The sequence below is a fragment of the Colobus angolensis genome, unplaced genomic scaffold (genome assembly GCF_000951035.1).
Source record: "Colobus angolensis palliatus isolate OR3802 unplaced genomic scaffold, Cang.pa_1.0 Scaffold272, whole genome shotgun sequence".
NCBI classification, from domain to species: domain Eukaryota; kingdom Metazoa; phylum Chordata; class Mammalia; order Primates; family Cercopithecidae; genus Colobus; species Colobus angolensis.
In genome coordinates, this window is record NW_012115955.1 from 3166933 (window position 1) to 3190763 (window position 23831).

The following is a 23831-nucleotide window of genomic DNA, read 5'->3' on the forward strand; positions in this document are numbered from 1 at the left end:
AATATAGTCAATTTTCCAATGACTCCTGGACTCAGACCCTAAGGAAAGTTAGATTGGCTGGTGTTTGGGATAAAAAAATGAGAACCAGAGCTACCCTTTTCCCATCAGTTAATTTCTCCTCTTGCTCTCAAAACCTAAGGAGGGGAAACAGAATATAAAAAGAGCCTTAGAAAGGCTGGTGCCTGTTGAAAAGTGTGGAACTAAATAAAGCCAGCACTCTGTGTTCTTTATTTTGAACCAGTAGCTCTAAATAATAGTGGTGCTGTTGTGACGATGGTGGTGATGGCAGTGCTGCTGCTGATGGTGATTTTGATGGTGGTGGTGGTGGTGGTGATGATGGTGATGGTAGTAATAGTGATGATGGTGATGGTGATAATGGTGAGGTGATGATGGTGGTGATGGTGGTAGTGGTGATGGTGATAATGATGATGATGGTGGTAGTGGTGGTGACAGTGATGATGATGATGGTGATGGTGATGATGGTGGTGATGATGCTGCTGATGGTGGTGGTGATGGTGGTGGTGATGATGGTGATGGTGATGATGGTGATGGTGGTGATGGTGCTGATGGTGGTGGTGATGATGGTGATGATGATGGTGATGATGGTGATGGTGATGCTGCTGATGGTGATGATGACAGTGATGATGGTGGTGGTGATGCTGCTGCTGATGGTGCTGGTGGTGGTGATGATGGTGATGGTGATGATGCTGATGGTGAAGGTGGTGGTGGTGATGGTGATAATGATGGTGATGATGGTGGTGATGCCGATGGTGGTGGTGGTGGTGATGATGGTGATGGTGATAGTGATGATGGTGCTGATGGTGGTGATCCTGCTGCTGCACCTGTTACTGCTGCTGCTGCTGTTGCTGCTGGTGACAGTGATGGTGATGATGATGGTTATGCTGGTGACAGTGATGGTGATGATGGTGATGATGACAGTGGGGATGGTGGTAGTAATGGTGATGATCCTGATGATGCTGATGGTAGTGATGGTGGTGATAATGGTGAGGGGATAGTGATGATGATGTTGATGGTGGTGATGCTACTGCTGCTGCTGCTGCTGCTGCTGGTGGTGGTAGTGGCAGTGATGGTGGTGACAATGATGGTGTTGATGATGGTTATGCTGGTAACAATGGGGATGATGGTGATAATGGTGATGATGATGATGGTGACGATGGTGGTGATGCTGATGTTGGTGGTGGTGCCAATAAAAGTGAATGTGGATATGGTGGTGATGGTGGAGATGATGCTGACGATTTTGATGATGTAGATGATAGCAAAGGTGGTGATGGTGTTGAAACAGTATAATACTGTTATGTATGTGTTGACATACATTTGTCAATGTATGTCAATTCCAGGTAATCAGGAAAAAAGTCAGATGAAAAAGAACATCCACCAACATAATTTTTGCCAATGGTTCTAACTTATTTTTATCTCCAACTCTGTCAAAGATTAATAAGCTTCAAAAAGAGCTAATTTTACTTTCATTTATTCACCTCACTTCTGCCCACCCTGTAATAACAATGAGCAAGTTTGGCTTATTTTACAGCATTTGTTGACTATAGTGAATGAACTGTGTCCCAGGAGCAATGCTGGGCTCTGAGGGTGCAGTTATGCTCAGGAAAGAACTATTCCTGTTCTTGTGCTGCTTATGTTGTGCTGGGTAGACAGTGTAGGCTGAAATAATCATCGCACTACCTTCCACTTGCATAGCACTGTGTGCAGTTTTCAGAGTTCTTTCATACACGCTACCTTATGTGAAAGTCGAATATCGGGATTTAGTTAGACATGCCTGGCTACTTCTTTTGCTGCTGGTATTTATTGTTAGAGCAGCCGTTTCACCATTCACACATGCCTTGCACTGAGAAGTGTGCTCTGAAGGGGATGAAACCAAGTATGGTCTCAAGCACTCATTAGAGAGCCTCGTTCCACAGGGAAACAAGTGAAGGTTAAGGGGAGGTGGAGCTCCTAGCCTGGGGCAAGTCACACGAAAGGCACCCAATACCCATAAGCTTTCTCTTTTAAAAATTTGCCTGATGCAAAGATTTTGAAATAAACCTTTGGTGGATTGGGCTCCGGTTTTGCATAAAATCAAAGCTTTGTAGCTTGTCTTTCCCTTTGGTATTGGCAGATTTTTATTCAGAATTTGTTAAAGAGGCTGGCTGAAGTTCCAGAGAAAGTACATGGCATGTGATATTCATGGCCTCCTGCAGCATGCAAAAATGAAGTCATTCCAACTAGCTAGACAAAGGGTGTGCTTGACTCCTTGGCACATAGCACAACTCCCAGCTGTCTTGGGAAAGCAGACTCATCAGAAAGTCATGCCAAAATTTGGGCTGTGCTTTTCAATGCTTGTTATGATGGCTCTTGTTATATTACCCACCAGTTAGTTTTTTCCAGTGGTTTTTGTTTTCCCCTTCTGGAGGAGTTGCCTTTGCATTTCCATCTCTCTCACTGTATTTTTTTTTTTTTTTAATCATTTGCTCTTCTTGAGATTGACTTGTTGCTGGTCAATGTTGTTGATGACAGAACCTTTTGAAGATGCTCTCAAGAACCAGCCCTTGGGGCCCGTGTTAAGCAAGGCAGCCTCCGTGGAGTGCATCAGCCCTGTGTCACCCAGAGCCCCAGATGCCAAGATGCTGGAGGACCTGCAAGCTGAGACTTGGTACCAAGGAGAGATGAGCAGGAAGGAGGCAGAGGGGCTGCTGGAGAAAGATGGAGACTTCCTGGTCAGGAAGAGTACCACCAACCCGGGCTCCTTTGTCCTCACAGGCATGCACAATGGCCAGGCCAAGCACCTGCTGCTCGTGGACCCGGAAGGCACGGTGAGCACCCAGTGGGGATGGGGTGGGACCTGCTGATGGGCGTAGACCTGCCTTAAACAGTTTCCACTTTGTCAAATGCCCTCCACATTCCCACCTCTATCCACAAGTGCCTACCGAGTCCTTCAGGGACAGACAACTCCTGTCATTAGGCCAGAGCCAGGAGCCAGGAGCCAGTGGTCAGGGCCTCACACAAGTTTTAAAACTTTTAGAATTATGGCCTAGGCTGAAAGCCTTGACTTTCATGTCCTTTAAAGTAAATAAATACAGAAACTGAGAGCATTTTCCTTACAAACATGTTTCTAGTGGACAAGGAAGTACAGGCATCTAGGCTTTTAATATTTACCTTGAATGCTTCTGTCAAAAAGTTGAATCACTGAGGATTTTGTTCTAAGGCTGTAAAATGTGATGATCAGTAAATGAAACCCGCTTTGCTAAGTCTCTTGTTTTCCCGTTTAGAGAAGTAACTCCTAGTGATGTTGGCCATCCCTGGCACTATAACTGTATCTGAATAATCCTGTAGGTTTCGCTGAATTTTTCTTCTTCCCATCAAGAAACACATTCGACTTTACCTGGGGCATAGTGCAAGAATTGCTAAGCTTCATAAGTGTAGTTAAATCAACCTAACTGTTGAGTGAAATTCCAGGATTGTTTAAAACCTTTTATGCAGTGAAAACAACAAAGCAGGGTAGAGTTAATTAATAGAAGTTAAAAACATTGCAGGCCGGGCGCGGTGGCTCAAGCCTGTAATCCCAGCACTTTGGGAGGCCGAGACGGGCGGATCACAAGGTCAGGAGATCGAGACCATCCCGGCTAACACGGTGAAACCCCGTCTCTACTAAAAATACAAAAAATTAGCCGGGAGAGGTGGTGGGCGCCTGTAGTCCCAGCTACTCGGGAGGCTGAGGCAGGAGAATGGCGTGAACCCGGGAGGCGGAGCTTGCAGTGAGCTGAGATCCGGCCACTGCACTCCAGCCTGGGCGACAGAGCGAGACTCCGTCTCAGAAAAAAAAAAAAAAAAAAAAAAAAATTGCATTTTCTGATTGACAGGGAGGGATGAAGCCTTTGTCTTCAGCTGGACTGGAACACAATTAAACTGCATGTGTCAGGGGTGGGGGTGTTATCCAAAATGGTTTATTACCTCAGGTGCCAAGACTCAGTTGCCTGAACACCCCAGCTCCTGGCTCTCTGAACAGTTCCTCTTTCTGTTTCTTTGGGAGCAGCCACTTTCCCACTTCCAGCCAGTAGCTACTTCCTCTTTCCCTCCCACGGAGACAGCCAGTTCCTCATGAATGTAACGTATATATGTATATCCTTCCAGTCCATCTTCTTTTTTAACATACATGTACTTCTGAGAAAACATTTTGTGTTTGTGCCTTTTAGAAATTTGCAAATTAGCCAGGCGCGGTGGCGACTGCCTGTAGTCCACTCAGGAGACAGAGGTGGGAGGATTGCTTGAGCCCAGTAGGTCAAGGCTGCCCTGAATTGTGATGGCAACACTGCACTCCAGCCTGGGTGATGGAGCAAGACCCTGTTTCAAAAAAAAAAAAAAAGAAAGAAAAAAGTTTGCACACATGATACTGTTCCACACATCCCATTTTGTTTCTTCCTGTTCCACCACCGTACATGTTGTTGAAATGTGTCCATGGTGGTTTCTGTTTATCAGATCATTACTGTGGTAGGCGGTCACATATGCAGTCCACATGTCACTTACTGAGCTCTCTTGAGAAGGATGACTAAGCTGCTGCAAACTCTCATGCATGTTTTTCTCTGTACCTGGGCACGGTATCTCTGGGACAGGAGCCAAGAGTGGCGTTTTGCTCACAGGGTACACATACATTGAATTTCACCAGGGCTTGGATTTGCTTTCAGAATGGCTGAGCTACTGAGGCGCACACCAGCAACATCCTTGCTCTTCCTTGACAGTCTCTAGGTTTGCTAGTTTGTGGGAGGAAGGAGAAAGGGAACATCTCATTGTTTGATTTGTAATTCTTTGGTTGCACTTCATTAGTAAATTAGCAGATTCTTCCTGTAAAGTTTATGTTCTTATCCTTTCTCCATGTTTTTCTTTTGACTTTCGGATTGGGCTTTCTTGTTGAGGTTTTCGGTAACAGAATTTTCCTATGTATTCTCTTGCTTTTGTCATCCATCTGATAATTTTGTCTGTGAGAGTCTTCATCAAATAGAAGTCTTTCATGGGATGCATCTGAATCTGTCAGTTTTCCCATTTGTGCTTGATAGTTTTGACTTTTAAAGTTTTTCTCCCCCACAAATCACAAATATACTGGATTTGAATATATATTTTCTTTTGTTAGCTTTATAGTTTCATCTTTCACATGTGGGCTTTAATTCCAGCTGAAGGTACTTTTGAATTTGAAATGATATAGAGACTCAATATACACACATATACACACATTTTTTGTTTGTTTGTTTATTTACTTATTTGTTTGTTTTTGTATTTTTAGTAGAGACAGGTTTTCCCATGTTGGCCAGTCTGGTCTTGAATGCCTGACCTCAGGTGATCAACCTGCCTTAGCCTCTCAAAGTGCTGGGAGGTGTGAGCCACCACGCCTGGCTGAGGTTCAACATGTTTTTAAATCTCCAGAGAGTAAGCCAGTTTTTCTGTCACCATTTGCTAAATCATTCATCTTTTCTCTGCTGTCCTGATGTTCCTTTGAAAACATACTAAGCTCTTTGCATCATGGTCTGTTTCTGAATGCTGGATTCTGTTCTACTGATCTGTTTAGTCCTTGTATAAATACCATGCTGTTTCCATCCTTATGGCTTTGGAACTCTCTTAACATCTGGTGGTGTGAGTCCTTCCTCTTGACTCTCCTTTTTCTAAACTGTTTTACTAAGCTGCAGATATATATTCTTCTTTACACTGATTTTAGAATCAGTTTTTCAAGTCACCAACAATACGTGCTGGGATTTCAATTGGGCTTGCATTGAATGTATATAGATTAATTTGAGGAAGAACAGACATTTTGTTGGGGAGATCAGACCCAACACTAGGTCGTGGGGGTGACAAAGTCCAGCAGAGTCAAAGGATTGAGAAAAAGACAGTTTGAGAGAGAAAGGTGGGACACCAGGGGGCCATTGCGATCATGGAGGCTACAAAGGCCCCGAGCTCTGGGAGCCCATGGTATTTATTGGTAATCCAACAAAGAAACAGGTGGTGAGAATGTGGCGGTCAAAAGGACACGTTGCATTAAGCACATGATTTACAGCTTTTATATGGAACATGTTCTGCTACTTGAGATAATGGGAATACAATCGATCTAGAAGCCTAGGAGGGCTAGAAGCAAGGAGCCAGCAAGTCTAGACACATTCCCGAGGACATTATGCAAGCCCTGCCTCAGTTTCCCTCCCAACATTCAGCTTTTTCCCAACAATTTTTCTGTATTAGATCAGCACAGCCACAAGCATGGCATAAGTCTCCAGTAACTCAGTTTTTTTTTTTTTGGTAGAGTTGTAAAATTTTTCCCACAAATTCTTCTATCTCCTTTATTAGATTATTTCCTAGAGTGTCTAGATTTAGCTCCTGTTGTAAGTGGCATGTTATTTTGAGTTTCTTTTTCTCAACCATTTTTGCTGGAGAGAGAGGAATGTTGTGTGATCTTGTGCCTGGACACTTTGCTTCTTCCAGTAGTTTTACTGGAACATTGATCCCGCCATTGCAGACCTGGACAGTTTCACCTCCTGCCCTTCAGGGCTCACCCTTACGTGGTATTCTCACCCCATTGCTCTGACTAGAGGCACCTACAGAGGCTGACCAGGGGAGAGTGTCCTTGTCCACTCCAAACCTGAAAAGGAATGGTTGCACTGGTTGCAGTAGGCTTTGGGGAGATTATCTTTTCGTTGATTGTCCTAAAAAATTTCATTCATCCATTTATTCATTCATTCAGCAAATATGTACTGAATGTCTACTATGTGAGACATTGTGTTTTGGCAGCTGGAAAATGTCTATGAACCTGTTTTAAAGGAAAATATCTGCTCTCATGGAACTTACACATTATTTAATTACTTTGATTATATATAGGTGTTGAACTTCATCAACTACTTCTTCAGCACCTTTTGAGATAATAATTGTTTTTTAAATTGTTAATATGGAGAATTACACAGCTAGTTGTTTTTGATGTTGTAATCCTGTCATAAACTCTGCTTCACCTTGCGATCGTTCTCGTGAAATACATTATTGGATTTGGTCACCGAATGTTTTATTTAGGATTTTGTTGAATCTCTGTTGTAAGTAAAACCTGTCTTGTCTTTGCTGCCTTTGCTTTTATATGCTTATCTGATTTTGATATCAAGATTTTGCCATTTTACTCACCTCTTAATATGAGCTAGGCTTCCTACACATCAGAGAAGTCTTTTCAGAGAAGCCTTCCCTAACTTTTTTGTCCCAAATAGGATCCCCTCTATACCCCCTGTTTCTGCATTCTGGTTTGTTTTTACCTTAAAGCACTTACCACAAACAAATATTTGTTTCTTTGTTAATTTCTTCATTATTTGGCTAGTTTCTTCTACTGGACTGTATTCCCCATGAGGGTAGCAAACTTGTTTAGTGCCATAGCGCCCAACGTGTAGAATAGTGTCTGCTATTTCAACAAGCATTTGATGAACAAACACAAAGATTGTCCTGGGCTTTTACAGGTTAAGAGTTGAGAGCCTGTGGAGGTGATGGGGTGCTGAGGGTCACATGCTACTGGCAGACGTAGAATCAGAAACGAAATTTTCGAAGTAGAATCAACTCGGACTTTTTCCTCTTTGCATAAACTAACAGTTGTGGTTATCTAAAAGAAAATAGGGGAGAAGATACCCAGGCAATTCTATGAGAATATAAATATTTCAGTTCAAAATTTTAGATATTTAAAAAAACAGAAAGTTAAAATCTAGTTAAAGATGTCATAGAACAAAGATGATTGAATGTGTTTGTCTACTTAGTCTGTATGTGTCAAAGAATGACTTAAGAAAGAACTGTGCACTACTAATAACATATTTATTATACATTAAAAGTCGGTATCATAATGGGTAAACAGATAAAGAGAGTATGAATTTGTGGAAATATGATTAAACCAGGTATCCAAGCGAGCCAATGCCCAAAGCTGTGTTTACCATACAATTTTAATTTTGGAGGAGAAACTTGTAGTACTGTTGAGAAATTTTGTCAAGTCATACCTACTAATGACTGTTCTTCGGCGGGGGGCTCTTTTGTTGGATCTAATTTTTTAGTTAAATTGATCCTATGGAGGACAGCTTTAGCTGAAAAAGAAAATGGAAATGAAAGACTTCATTAAAAATGTAACATTGCATTCTTGCTGTGGGGACACCAAAATAGGCAATGAACACATTCTCTTCAATATTTATTCATCTGATTTTCATGGTAATTGGTTGGTCCCTGACTATAAAGGGGGAAACTTGGCAGAGAACAGATTACTCAGAGAAATAAGGATGCAAAACAGTTCTGCATCTAAATTTACTCCACAGTATACCAACCTTTGTGCCTTCCCACCTTTCACTGAGATCACTGGAAACGTGATGAGAAACTGCCTGGGGCATCTTCTGAGCCCTGTTCATAAGGTGTCAAGAACACTGACTCTAAAATAGTACCTGGAAAGTGCCAGTAGCTGGGTCTCTAAGAGAAGCCTCAGAGATGGAGTCTGGAACACTTTACTTTTCAACATCTTCAGAATTGTTTAGTCAGCCCTCTTATGTCTAAAATTATTCCCTGAGTCATTTATCATTGATTCATCTCTCTGGTCTCGAAGGACCAGCTAAGTGAGGTGGGCACTGTGCTTGCATTTGAATGCATTGCTACCGCCGGTGAGTGAGTTTCCTGTGGGCGTGATTCACATGGTGTCTGGTCATTGCACATTTAAGAGCACATGCTGGGAATTTTGTTCATAAAATCAGAAAACATTGATGACAATCCAACACCCCCACATTCACTAGTTTTTGAGCGTAATTTTTAAATGTTCCTTAATCTTCACTTTATAATGTCCTGTTGTTATTTTTAAATTCCCTTTGTATCAGGCAGTCTAGGCTGTTCTGCAATAACAAATAAAATCTGTATTCTCAGTGGCTTAACCCAGCAGAGCTCAGTCCCCTGTGTGCCAAGTCCCGTGTGTGTTGTGTGGCTCTCCAGGTCCCACAGGTCCTTGGGTGACTTGGGATCCAGATGAACTGTTGTCCATGTCCTGGGCTCATCTTCTCAACATGGGAGCTCGAAGGAGAAGAGAGGCTGGGGGAAACTCGTGGGCTGTCAATGGCTGTGCTGTGGAGGGGACTCACATCAGCTCCCTCTAGTCCATGAGTCCCAGCCTCACGCCAAGAAAACTGAGAAATGCTGAGAAACATGGAGCATTTGATCCAAGAGCCTGTCTCAGCAACATGCGTTTTACATTTTTATCAATGTAACACTGAAAAATATAAACAAAGGAGATACAGCAGAAGGCTTTTAAGGAAAAACACTGGTCTCCCCCAAACCATTTCCACTCTCACCCCATTCCCATGCAAAAACTTGTGCACACATAGTTATAGTAGCATTATTCATGATAGCCCAAAGGTAGAAACAATTCAAGTGTCATCAACAGATAAATAAGAAAGTAAAATGTGGTATATCCATACAATAGAGCATAATTCAGCTATAAAAAGAATGAAGTATTGATACATGCCACAACTTGGATGAACCTTGAAAACATTATGCTAAGTGAAAGAAGCTAGTGACAAAAGACCATATGTTATTCTATTCACAGTAAAGTTCAGGATGGGAAATCTACAGAGACAGAAAATAGATGAGTGGTTCCTAGGGGCTGGGTGAGAGAGAGGGATGGGAGGACAGGGAGGTGATAGCTGAAAGGTATGGCATTTCTTTTTATGGTGACAAAAATAATCTAAGATTGGTAGTGGTAATGATGAATGTTTCTGCGAATATACTGAAACCCATTGAATTGTACACCTTAAATGAATGTGGTATCTAGATTATATCTCAATGAAGCTGTGTAAAAAGAATCTCTGTATCTGCAAGTTTATAGAAAATACAGGTCAGGTGTGTGGGCTCACACGTCTGTAATCCTAGCATTTTGGGAGGCTGAGGTGAGAGGATCACTTGAGCCTGGGAGTTCAAGACCAGCCTGGGCAATGAATGTAGTGAGACCCCATCTCTAAAATAAAATATTAGCTGGGCATGGTGGCATGCACCTGTAATCCCAGCTACTTGAGAGACTGAGGCAGAGTTCAAAGCTGTAGTGAGTTATGATCATACAGCTGCACTCCAGGCTGGGTGACAGGTGACTCTGTCTCAAAAAAAAAAAAAAAAAATTACAGAGGACAGAGGAACAAGCTGTACAATGCCATAAGGAAGCAATAGCCAAATCATAAGGTGGGGTATTCCACAGACAAATATCTAGTTTTTCAAACAAATCACTAGTGTGGAGGAAAAATGGAAGGAAAGTATAAGTAGAATAGAAAAGTGTTAAGAGAAATAATGAAATGCAAGTGCAGACTGCATCTATTTGAGTTCTGATTCCAACGGACAGGTAATGAAAAGAATGCCCTTGAGACAATTAGAAAAATTTGGTGTTCTGTTATTAAGTGTACATGTGTTTATAACTGTTGTATCTTCCTGATGGAATGACCCTTTATTAGTATGAAATGTCCCTCTTTATCTCTAGTAAGTTTTTCAAATTACAAATTATCTTTACTTGTTATAGGTCTATTCAGATTATCTATTTCTTCATAAGTCAGTGTTGGTATTTTGTGTCTTTCTAGGAATTTGTCCATTTTACCTAAGTATCAAATTGGTTAGCATGTATAAATAATGTTGTTGGGTGGAGTTCTTTATAGATATCTGTTAGGTCTAGTCCGTTTGTGGTGGTACTCAAGTCTTCTGTTTCCTTGTTGGTCTTTTGTCTAGTTGTTCTATCCATTATTAAAAGTGAGGTATTGAAATCTCTATTATTGTTGAATTGTCTATTTCTCCCTTTATTTTTACTAATTTTGCTTCATGTATTTTGGTGTTCTGTTATTAAGTGCATATATGTTTATAACTGTTGTATCTCCCTGATGGAGATGCCTTTTATTAGTGTGAAATGTCCCTCTTTATCTCTAGTAACATTTTTTGCTGCTTTTGTTTTAAAATCTATTTTATCTGGTATTAGTATATGTACTCCAGCTTTCTCATGGTTGCTATGTATATGACACATTCTTTTCTCTCCTTTATTTTCAATCTATTTGTTTTATTTTAGCCACTCTGAAAATCTCTGCCTTTTTGATAGTATTTTTTAATCCATTCATATTTAATGTTATTTATGGTGTAGTATGATTTATAGCTGCCATTTGACTTTTTGTTTTTTCTGTAATATGTACATTATAGTTCTATATGTTAGGCATAACATTACATTACATATGTGCTTTTTTATACAAATGCTTTTAAAATCAGTTAATCTTGAAGTTTCTCATTGCCCTATTCTTGAGAGAAGACAGCTATGTTTTCCTCACAGTGTGTTTACCCTTAACCAGTGCCTTGCTCATTCCATCTATTATTTAGGACACATGGACAGATGGACTTCCTCTTCTGAGGTGAACTAATAAATTTCCAGAGCAAACTCATCATCCCAGGGACATATTTTCATTGGACTCTTGGACTTGTATCCTATATCTTCCTATATCTTGGCTTTCACTCACTTTTTACTGGACTGCTTCCTTAAGTGCCTTTCTCAGAAGAGGTGCATAAGCATAAATTTTCTCATCCTTACATGTCTGAAAATATGTTTTCCAGTCACTTTTGATTAAAAGTATGGTTAGTTGTAGTATGACTGGTGTGATTCTTCATCCCTTATGGTTATTTTTTCTGTAAATTTTTCCTTTTATCTTTCTATTCTGTAATGACATAGGCAAGAATCTACATGTGTGTCTTTTTCTATTAATTGTTCTAGGAACTTGATGAACCCTTTCATTCTGAAGACCTGTTTTTCTTTGAATCAGAACAATTTTCTTATGTAATATTTTTTGTAATTTTCTGTCTTCTACATTTTTTTCATCTCAGAACTCCTGATTGAGGGAGTAGACCTTCTGTATTGACCTTCTGTCTCTTGTCTTTTCAAAAATTTTCCAGTTATTTGAAATTATGTTCTATGTTCCAGGAGCTTTTCTTGACTATCATACAAACTTTTGTGTGTGTAATATAGATATAATCTAGATGTATATATAGATGTAGATATCTATATATAGATATAATCTATATCTATATATAGTATATATACACACACACAAACTTACGTGTGTGTAATATATAATCTATATCTATATTTAGATTAGATATATATATCTAGATATAATCTATATCTATATCTGGATATAGATTAGATATATATAGATAAAGGTATAGAGATAGATATAGATATAGATAGATATAATTTTACAAATTCTATATTTAATTTCTAAAAGATTCTTGTTGTCCTGCAATTGTTTTATTTTTCACACATGTTGTTCTTTTTAATACATGCAGTCAGTATCTTTTTGACTTCTTGATGTTAATATAAGTTGTTTAACTTTTTTTTTTTCTGTTTTCCAAATGATCTTCTGAGGCGGGTGTTGATTTGCTCATCATGATCTTTCTCTTCATGGTGCTGGTGTTTTTAAGATGTCTGGCATTCTTATACCATGAGATTTCAGAACAAGAGGCTGCATGGATTTTCCTGGGGTTGTTCTCTTCTGCTTCAATACATATAGTTCTCTTTCCCTCTAGTCTGTCCCCAGTATCAGAGGACTGACTGAGATTATGTGTGAATTGTGTGTGTGGAGGTGATGTTGGCAGAGGATAGAGGGAATGACGTGTGTGGGCGGGGTTTTGTCATCTGAAGGTTAGACTTTAGGTTGAGAAGGGGAGGGGGCTTGGACTTTTAGCCTGGGTGCCTCCCAAGAGTTCTTTACTTAGGGTCACCATCCTCCTCCTATTGCCTTAATTCTCCCCAGGCAGCATGTTTAATTTCTTTGGATAAGTATTCCCCAGACTTCTTCCCTAAAGGCAAAATGCTAGTTTGGCTCTAAGGAATTGGGAGCAGTGGGAGCTGCAGGCTCAGTTACTGAGGAGTGGTCTTTCTGCAGCCTGGCTGTCCTCCCTCCCACTGTTGCAAGGGTCCCTCTCCTCCACTGCAAGACCCCCCTGCCATGCATTCTAGGCTGCCCTCCTCCTCACTCTCTTTTATCCTTCAACATACTTCCATGTTTCTGTTAGTCTGTAATGTGTTGAGATCACTGCCTCCTTCTCTTTTGTTTTTAGAAGTTGTTAATTCCTGTACTGTCCTTTTTCTGGGTTTGGGGAAGGTGGGATAGGGCAATTCCTATACTCATCCTAACTGCTATAAAAAATCAGCATTTCATCCATCTCTAGTTGTCTAATGTCAAAAACTTCAAAATCAAGCAAAATTAAACAAATGAAAACACATGGGTAAATTTTAGCATCATGCCCACTGAATAATTGGTAAGGAAGTTTCCTGTCTTTTCTGTGTAAATACACAAATGACCAGGACAATGAGTCTAGCCCCAGGGGAACTCAGAGCTGTGTCCACAGCTTCTCTGCTCTTCTCTGACAAGGCTCTGAAGAAATCATGACTGGGAACAGTTTCCTACATATTTCCTGTTTGGTCAGCATGGTCAGTTCTCTACCATTTTTTCATTTCTATTGTCAAGAACAGACCTTGCAGACTCTTGGGCAACCTTGGAGGTGACAAGGGACTTCTCAGTAGCTCAGAACTAGGAAAGGAAGTGAGATCCAGAAGGAACAGGGCCAGGGGAGACTAGGAGTCTCCTCCATCCCCTGGACAAGGCTGGTCCAGAAAACCACAGGAGCAGGGAAGGGAGGACTTGTCCAAGGCCCCAGGTGTGCAAGGATTCAAGGTCAGGCTCACTCCTCAGGTGGAAACTGAGTGCTCACCTGGACAAAGGGGTTGTTTGTGGGCATGTAAGCCCTGGGTGGACAGGGTTCCAAGTTGGGCTCTTGGCATTTGTAAACCAAAGAATATCTGAGACAAATCTCAATCATTTCAGAAGTTTATTTAGCCAGGGTTAAGGACATGCCAGTGACACAGCCCCAGGAGATCCTGAGAACACGTGCCCAGGGTGGTTAAGCTACAGCGTGATTTTATATGTAAGATATTAATCCATACATGTAAGATGTACATTGGTTTGGTCCAGAAGGGCGGCACAATGTGAAGCAGGGGGCTTCCGGATCATGGGTGGATTCAAAGATTTTCTAATTGGCAATTGGTTGAAAGAGTTTATCTAAAGACCTGGAATCAATAGAAGGGAGTATTGGTTGCAAGAGCTTATCTAAAGACCTGGAAGCAATAGAAGGGAGTGTCTGGGTTAAGATAAGGGGTTGTGGAGACCAAGGTTTTATCATGCAGATGAAGCCTCCAGGTAGCAGGCTTCAGAAAGAAAAGATCGTAGATATTTCTTTTTTTTATTTTTTATTTTTTTTTTGAGATGTAGCTTCACTCCTGTTGCCCAGGCTAGAGAGTGCAGTGGTGCAATCTCAACTCACTACAACCTCCGCCTCCTGGGTTCAAGCGATCCTCCAGCTTCAACCTCTAGAGCAGCTGGATTACAGACATGCACCACCATGCCCAGCTGATTTTTTTTTTTCTGTATTTTTAGTAGAGACAGTGTTTCACCATGTTGGCCAGGCTGGTCTTGAACTCCTGACTTCAGGTGGTCCACCCACCTTGGCCTCCCAAAGTGCTAGGATTACGGGCGTGAGCCACTGTGCCCAGCCAATGTTTTTCATCAGACTTAAAAAGGTGTCAGACGTTTAACTTAATTCTCTCCTGGGTGAAGGAAAAGACCTGGAAAGGGAAAGGGATTCTCCACAGAATATAGATTTTCCCCACAAGAGACAGCTTTGCAGGACTATTTCAAAATATGACAAAGACATATTGCCAAAGACATATATTTTAGGGTAAAATACTTCAATCTGTTTCAGGGCCTGCTATCTGTCATGTGATGCTATGCTAGAGTCAGGCTGGAATTGGGTGTCTTATTGCTACAAAAGTCTTAAGGTCTCTGTTTAAATGTTACTGCTGGTCAGTTGTGCCTGAATTCCAAAGGGAGGAAGATATAATGAGGCATATCTGACCCCCACTTCCCATGATGGCCTGACCTAGTTTTTCAGGTTAACTTTGGAATGGCCTTGGCTAAGAGGATGGATTCATTCTGATGGTTGGGGGGCTTCAAATTTTATTTTTAGTTTACACAATGCAGCCCTGGGGGCTGATGTGGGTCCAGCTCTGTGGCACAGCCTTCAGGTTTGGGATGGACCTGGACCACATCTTCATTTCAAATGTCGGAGGGGCTTGGGTGGCATGTCTGTCTGGGGCAGGTCTATATCACACCTGGGTTAGGCTGGATCCAGGCATGAGCCTATGAGCCTGGAGGTGGGGTGGGGTCTCTCGGTGGATCCAGCAGAAGTGAGAAAGTGGGCAAAGGTCAGCTACTGTGTATGTTTGTGTGTGTGTGTGCACGTGCATGTGTGTGTGTGACCTGTTCCAGGGTAATTAATGTTTTAAGCATGAGATGGCCCCATCTGATGACTTTGCCTCTTCCAGAAGTGTGACCCTTTAGAAGGGGCAGATGTAATCGTTTTGTCATTGATGGAGTGTCGTCATTAATGGAAAAATTTTAACCAGTATTTCTAACTGCCCACAGGGCAACTCCACTTACACATTTCCCAGGCAATTGAAGCCCATGGCGTCTGCAGTGGAAGGTGTTGTCCCCATCTCCTCAGCCCCAGCTGCCCCTCCTGGGTTCCCCTCCACACCACACCTCTCTTCTCATACTCTGCATTCAGATGCTGAACAAAGTCCCCTAAATATCTCTGCAAGCTGCCTCTTCCTCCTGACCCACCTGGACTCCCAGTGACAGCCCCCACCCACCCTGCAGGAGGCTTGCTGATATCCATTCCCTGCTCAGAATCCTTCTGGGATGTCATCACCTCCAGTGTAAGGTTAAACTGTGCAGTGTGAGGAATAGCAAACATTCCCCAGCATGTCTTTGATGCCACGCACTGTACTACTTCACTTGTATTAATCCTTTCACTCTGAAAACAGTCCTGTGAAGCAGGACTCGCGATAGCCATTTTACAGAGAGGTCAGTAACTTGCTCTATAAGGAGTGTCATTAGCAGGTGGCAGGCCAGGCTGTGGCAGGTGCTCAAAACTGTCTTCTCCTCACTTGTCACTGCACTGCAGGACAGGCAGTACTTAATACAGCACACAGGGAGTGGTGGAGTGCACCTGTAGTCCCAGCTACTCAGGAGGCTAAGGCAGAAGGGTGGCTTGAGCCCAGGAATTTGAGGCTGTAGTGAGCTATGATCGTACCATTGCACTCCAGCCTGGGTGACAGAGTGAGACTCTCTTCCTAAATAAATAAATAAAAATAAACAAATATGTAAATAAATAAGATGCACAGGATGCTGCTTGGGCACCCAGGAGAGAAAGGGCTTCAAGGGTAATGGCTTGGGATGACCATGCCCTTTACACATCAGGGGAGCATCCTGAGGGGGGCTGTGTGTTTCTGACTGGACAATGAGAGGGGCCTGAGTGAACTGGGAAGGCATTGTTGCATTACAGGTAACTTACAAATCACACCCACAGCTTGAGCTGCTGTTCTAGGCCAACTGTTAGTCTAGCAGCTTCAGCATCAGAGAGCTTGCTTAGAAATGAGATCCTCAGCTCCCACCCCAGACCTGCTGAGTCAGGAACTCAGAATGGGGCCTGGGGGTGTGGGATGGAGGTGAGGCAGTAGACTGAACTTTCACAAGCCCTTCTTCAGGGGCTAGAGTTGGGAACCACAGGTCTAGGCAACAGACCCTTTGAAAAATGAGGAAGGGTATGTTAGGTAACTTGTCAGGCAAACACAGCACATTGGCAGTAGAAACAGGATTTGAACTGACGACTTGTGATATCTTGACCAGTGGTTTTTTTCCTCTACATGGTCATACCTTCTGATTCTGTTCTGCTGCCTATGGCCAGTTAAACACAGAAGGAGATCATCTAGATACTTGGATGAATAAAATTTGAAAAATTAATTTCTGCTGAATTTCTGGAAAGTAGATAAGAATAGATGGTAAAAGAAGTAGCCAGGAAGAAGTTCCGCCTCCCCCAAGCCAAGCGGTTTTCTGGAGGTTGTGGCAGAGAAGAGAAACAGTAAGATTGGTTATGGCCTCAATGGCGGTTTTGGGAAATCAGAATACGCTGCATATTTCTTAATGATTTTAATTTCCCACACTTTTGAGTTGCTTCTCAGGCTCCCAAGCATCCTTGGGCCTAAGTAAACCCAGCCTTTCTGAACACATGGAGCTTGGTTCCTTCCCACTGAGCGGCTGGCAGCTTTTTGATCTGTGGGATCTGATTTTCTTCTACTCTTAGACTTTCTCAGATGATTAAAAATATTGTAACCAACTCAAAGAGACCTTGTTGATAAGGCTTATCAAGCTGGCCTCAGAGTTTATTCTGGGCTCCTGACTCCTGAACGGCAATCAGCTCTCATGCTAAGATCAGGGTGGGCCTGAGGCTCCAGGCTGACCTCTCTCCCTGAGTGTTCGCTTCTCATAGAGGAAGCCTGTGCCTGCCCTCCCTTCCAAAGAAGGCAAGGCCAGTAGTGGCTGACTCGCTCAAACCCATCACATGCCTGGAAAAACCTTCCAAGGTGTTTATGGTTGTTGTGAGACTTCAGTTCTTATCTTCTTGATTTAGAAGAATTTAAGCAAGAGACACACAGCAAGGGAGATGCAAAATAGTGCAATTTATTACAAAGGAGAAAGAATATTTTGAAAGTTAGGTGCAGAATAGATAGTACACCCTGAGAGAGATAATTCAGGGCAGGCTGCAGGGTAAGGATGAGACAGCAAAGAGGGGCACTAGGGAGACTCCCTTTATGGGCGTCTTTCATGATTATTCATAAGGAGGTGTTGCTATAAGCATGTTCTGGGTGGTCCTCTGGGTACACATGCGCAGTAGCTGAACATGCTTGTTCGTAAGTCATATCTCATTAGCATCTTAAATCTCCACCCAGGGATGTGTTTTTTGCTATTATAATGGGCAAAGGGTCAGTCTGAGCACAAGTAAAATTAAAGCGCACAGTGCTCTCTAGAGGGGGAGATTCCCTACTGAAGACAGCTGTGCTGGAATTAGCTGGACTACAGTGTGAATGCTGACGCTTACTGTGTTGACTGTACATCCCACGGTTGCCACGTCCCAAAAACATGGTTACTTCCTTGACTACCTATCCTGCCTCAAAGCCACAGGGGACGGTGGCCAGACTGGTGGAGCAGGCTTTGGAGAAGGACGTGGGCAGTCTGAGCGTTCCCCACTGTAGGAGCTTCCCGCCTCCCCCAACCCTCCCTTCCTGGGCTGAAGGGTCCTTGCATCTCCTTCTAGGCTCCTGGAGCCCTGAGGGGACAGTTAAAGTGTTTAAATGCTGCCCGAGGCTCTTCAGGTTCCTGCCCTGGGTCTTGGCTGAGATCATGGTCCAGCCCTGCTGGGCTGTAGGGTGGGGTGGAGTTTTCTGCTCAGCAAAATGAGCTGAGGCCTCTGCTCTGTTTGCTGGAGGACCAGCTGACTTCTCTCATTGACATCATGCCTTTGTTCACTACAAAGGAAATATGGAAAGTATGTAGCCCATTCAGTCACCTCTGGCTCGGGCAAGTCGTGTGACTTATCTACACAGTGGAAGTTCTGAGTGGGAAAGACCACCCTGTAGTGTTGCTCTGGAAGCCCGCAGGGGCAGGCAGGGTCCTGAGAGTGCTCCAGGGCCGGCCTCCTCCCGTTTTATTCCCAAGTCGTATATACTGGGCATCCAGGTAGGGCTCTGTCTGACAGGGTTGTTCCATGGCTAAGAAAGAAATATCTTAGAGGGCAACATCAGGCAAGGTGGAAGGAGCCCTCCGGCTCTCAAGATTCAAATTCCTAGCACTGTGTTCTACTGGCCCCAAGGGGTACTGGAAACACTCAGTTTCCACCTGGTGCAGGACAGAGGAGCCTCACCTGGGATGGCCCAAGGCAGGCAAGCCCCGGCATGCAGGCGGGGTTCAGGGAGAGCCACTGCTCAGCTTCCTACAGTACTTCCTTCTCTCTGCCTGCTTTGCTTCTGGTTTGTGGGTTTTTACATGGATTTCCCGTTAGTTTTGTGGGACAGCTGTGCTTTCCCAGAGGTGACCTGGGCCTAGGCCCTCCACTCTGTGAGCAGATCTGGTGCTGTCTTTGGTCACTGAGGTCATGGCTGTGGGGACATTGAGTGCGGTGGTGTTGGACTCCCTACTCTGGCAGCTGAGTGAAGACTTCTTTGTGGTTTCTTGAGCAGTGATTCGTCAAATGACCTCCTGGAGGTCTCATGGAGATGGCACAGTTCCCAAGGTAGCCTGGGCTTTTCCCTGGGGCAGGAGGAGACTACCCCTCTATCCAGCTGCAGAGCTCCTGAAAAATCGTTTTTAAGGTGGAATTGGCAGCGATAGTCAATACTAACAACGAGTGTACTTTCCATACAGTGAGAACAAAAGTTACAAACCTGATTCTGCTACAATATTATTGTTCCAGAAGGCTGGTGCAACTGGTGGGCATCTCCTGTGTGGGCACTGAAGCTCAGTGCGAAATGTCCCTGTGAGGTCAAACTGGGGCTGCAGCTCGGCAGATCCCTACCGCTTACCTACCTACCCAGGTACCCTGGGCACCTTCCCAAGCCCTGAGTGTCCTCATGAGGCCCATGTGTGCCACCATAGAGCAGAAGGCTCTCCCCTGCATCCTTCCACCACTGGGAACTTTGGAGGATCACCAAGGTACAGCACCCAGTGGCAGAACTCCACCCAGACACACAATCCTGCAAACAGACATTTGTGCCCAGCTTAGTCACTGCTGATGGAAGAGACATGGAGAGTCGATGAGGGGGACTAACCTATGTCCCCTGCCCCACTCCTGTACATTCCACTCACAACACCCACATCCTGAGGTCGGCCTGCCCACTTTGCTCTCCTCCTGGGCCTGCATCTCCTACTGTACGTGAGGGCAGTTTTGTGCCAGCCCCTGCAAGGGCTTCTTTAAGGATGATTTATCTGTCTCATTCTGTTGCTGGTGATAGTTTAGTGTACCCCTAGAGCCTGGCACCAGAAACTATCCGTGTTTTGTCCTGCTTTGACTTGGACATAGGTCACAGCCAGAGGAGGAGCCCTCACCTTCCCACCATCTAGGGAGTCCTGAGGGAGGCCCAGAGGGAAGGATGAAAATGACAAGCCAGACCTGCTGTTGTCCACAGACCACAGAGGTCCCCACACCCAAAATATGGGACAAGGAGCCTGCCCCACAACTGGCACCCCACCTCCTTGCCCTGCTGCTTCTCACCCTCCACCCTCACCTCTCACCCCCACCATTCCTATCTTCCACCTTCCAATCCCGTGTCACCTCTCCATCTGTCAACCCTTAACCTGACCCCCATTCTCCTTACTTTTGGACACTGGGGGTGATTCCTGCTGACCACACGCCACACAGAGCTGAGTGTGCATTTCTGCCCTAGCCTAGGGAAGAAGCATATTTTAATTAAGCTGCTGTGAAACCTTGGGGATCTCTACCTAAAAACGATACACATTTTTAACAGGAACGGTCTACAAAAATCAAATCAAAGAAGAAATTCCTTACTATGAACCATTCCAGAGGCTCCAAAGTGCTCTTGCTTTAGGAGTAGGAGATGTTGCTTTCGTTTCTTTGTAAAACCTCACCTCCTCCAGCTTCTCTCCCTGAAAACCGAGTCCCACTCAGTGCTCTCAAACTGAATATTCATTTATTCTTTCAGTTTTTAAATACTGACATCTTGACAATATTGAGGATTCCTATCCATAAATATGAAATAGCTTTTCATTTATTTAGTTCTTTGATTTCTTTTATTGGACTTTTGTAGTTTTCCTCATATAGATCTCATAGGCATTTTGTTAGATTTATACCGATTTCATGTTCAGGGGTGCCAATGTAAATGGTGTTGTGTTTAAAATTTAAATTCCACATGTTCATTGCTGATATACAGGAAAGTGATTGACTTTTGTATATTTACCTTATATCCTGCAACCTTACTATAATCACAATTAGTTCAAGGAGATTTTTTTGATTTTTTTCAGATTTTCTTCTAGACAGTCATGCCATCTGTGAACAAAGGCAGTTTCATTTCTTCCTTCCCAATCAGTATACCTTTTTTTTTCTTTTCTCTCTTACTGTCTTACTTTTGGACACTGTAGGTGATGCCTACTGACCACAGGCCACACAAAGTCAAGTGTGCACTTCTTCCCCCAGCCTAGAGAAGAGGCATATTTTAATTAAGCTGCTGTGAAACCTTGGAGATTTCTACCTAAAAATGGCAACACGTTTTAGCAATAATGGTTTACAAAGATGAAATCAAAAAATAAATTCTATAGGTTTTCTTTGGAATATTAGGACTTCCAGTACAATATTGAAATGGAGTAGTGAGAGGGAATATCCTTGTCTTGTTCTTGATCTTTGAGTTTCTCAGTATCAGATATAATGTTAGCTGTAGGGTTTTTTTGCAGATATTCTTTTTTTTTTTTTTTTTCCGAGACAGAGTCTTGCTCTGTCACCCAGGCTGGAGTGCAGTGGCATGATCTCAATTGACTGCAGCCTCCATCTCCTGGGTTCACGTGATTCTCCTACCTTAGCCTCCTGAGTAGCTGGGATTACAGTTACCCACCATGACATCTGGCTAATTTTTGAATTTTTTTCGATAGAGATGGGGTTACACTGTGTTGGCCAGGCTGGTCTTGAACTCCTGACCTCAAGTGATCCACCTGCCTTGGCCTCCCAAAGTGCTGGGATTACAAGTATGAGCCACCGTGCCCAACCCATAGATATTCTTTATCAAGTTGAGGAATTTCCTCTCCTACTTTATCAAGAGGGCTTTATCAAGAGTTTTTTTTTGTTTGTTTGTTTTAAAACCCTTTTAAAAAGTACAGTTTAAGTTCTGGGATACCTATGCAGAACGTGCAGGTTTGTTACATAGGTATACACGTGCCATGGTAGTTTGCTGCGCCCATCAACCTGTCATCTACATTAGGTATTTCTGCTAATGCTATCCCTAGCCCCCCACCCTCTGACAGGCCCTGGTGTGTGATGTTCCTCTCCCTGTGTCCACATGTTCTCATTGTTCAACTCCCACTTATGAGTGAGGACATGTGGTGTTTGGTTTTCTGTTTCTGTATTAGTTTGCTGAGAATGACCATTTCCAGCTTCATCCATGTCCCTGCAAAGGACATGAACTCATCCTTTTTAACGGTTGCATGGTATTCCATGGTGTACATGTGCCACGTTTTCTTTATCCAGTGAATCATTGATGGACATTTTCGTTGGTTCCAAGTCTTTGCTATTGTGAACAGTGCTGCAATAAACATACATGTGCATGTGTCTTTTTAGTAGAATGATTTATAATCCTTTTGGGTATATACTGGGTCAAATGGTATTTCTGGTTCTAGATCCTTGAGGAGTCACCATACTGTCTTCCACAATGGTTGAACTAATTTACACTCCCACCAGCAGTGTAAAACCATTCCTATTTCTCCACATCCTCTCCAGCATCTGTTGTTTCCTGACTTTTTAATGATCACCATTCTAACTGACGTGATATGGTATCTTATTGTGGTTTTGATTTGCATTTCTCTAATCACCACGATGATGAACTTCTTTTCATACTTTGTTGGCTGCATAAATGTCTTCTTTTGAAAAGTGTCTGTTCATATCCTTCGCCCACTTTTTGATGGGGTTGTTTTTCTCTTGTAAATGTGTTTAAGTTCTTTGGTAGATTCTGGATATTAGCCCTTTGTCAGATGAGTAGATTGTAAAAATTTTCTCCCATTCTGTAGGTTGCCTTTTCACTCTGATGATAGTTTCTTTTGCTGTGCAGAAGCTCTTTAGCTTAATTAGATCCCATTTGTCAATTTTGGCTTCTGTTGCCATTGCTTTTGGTGTTTTAGTCATGAAGTCTTTGCGCATGCCTGTGTCTTAAATGTATTGCCTAGGTTTTCTTCTAGGGTTTTTATGGTTTTAGGTCTTGCATTTAAGTCTTTAATCCTTCTTGAGTTAATTTTTGTATAAGGTGTAAGGAGGGGGTCCAGTTTCTGTTTTCTGCTTAGGGCTAGCCAGTTTTCCCAACACCATTTATTAAACAGGGAATCCTTTCCCCATTGAGTATTTTTGTCAGGTTTGTCAAAGATCAGATGGTTGTAGACGTGTGATGTTATTTATGAGGCCTCTGTTCTGTTCCACTGGTCTATATATCTGTTTTGGTACCAGTACCATACTGTTTTGGTTACTGTAGCCTTGTAGTATAATTTGAAGTCAGGTAGTATGATGCCTCCAGCTTTGTTCTTTTTGCTTACAATTGTCTCGGCGATGTGGGCTCTTTTTTGGTTCCATATGAAATTTAAAGTAGTTTTTTCTAATTCTGTGAAGAAAGTCAGCAGTAGCTTGATGGGGATAGAGTTGAATCTGTAAATTAGTTTGGGCAGTATGGCCATTTTCACGATATCAATTCTTCCTATCCATGAGCATGGAATGTGTTTCCATTTGTTTGTAAAAAAAGACCTTTTTTTTTTTTTAAAGAAAAATATCTCTTGGTAAGAGGTGTTGGATTTTGTCAAATGCTTTGTCTGCATCCATTGATATGATCATGTGATTTTTCTTCTTTAACATGATGGATAAAAGTAATTGATTTCTGAATATTGGACCAACTTTGCATACCTGAAATAAATTCCACTTGGTTGTGGTGTATAATTATTTTTATACATTGTTGGGTTCAATTTGTTAATATTTGTTGAGCATTTTTGCATCTATGTTCATGAGAGATATTGTGCTATAGAGTTCTTTTTCTTTATTATTATACTTTAAGTTCTAGGGTACATGTGTACAACGTGCAGGTTTGTTACATATGTATACATGTGCCATGTTGGTGTGCTGCACCCATT

At 42.7% G+C, this 23831-nt stretch overlaps 1 protein-coding gene across 1 annotated transcript in view; it reads left to right on the top strand.

Moving 5' to 3' along the window:
* Window positions 1-23831, top strand: part of SHC3 (SHC (Src homology 2 domain containing) transforming protein 3) — a 168661-nt gene that overhangs the window by 140037 nt on the left and 4793 nt on the right. The window contains exon 13 of the mRNA XM_011948031.1: window positions 2530-2825. Coding sequence (XP_011803421.1) covers window positions 2530-2825 — 296 coding nt within the window. The remainder of the gene's footprint in view (window positions 1-2529; window positions 2826-23831) is intronic.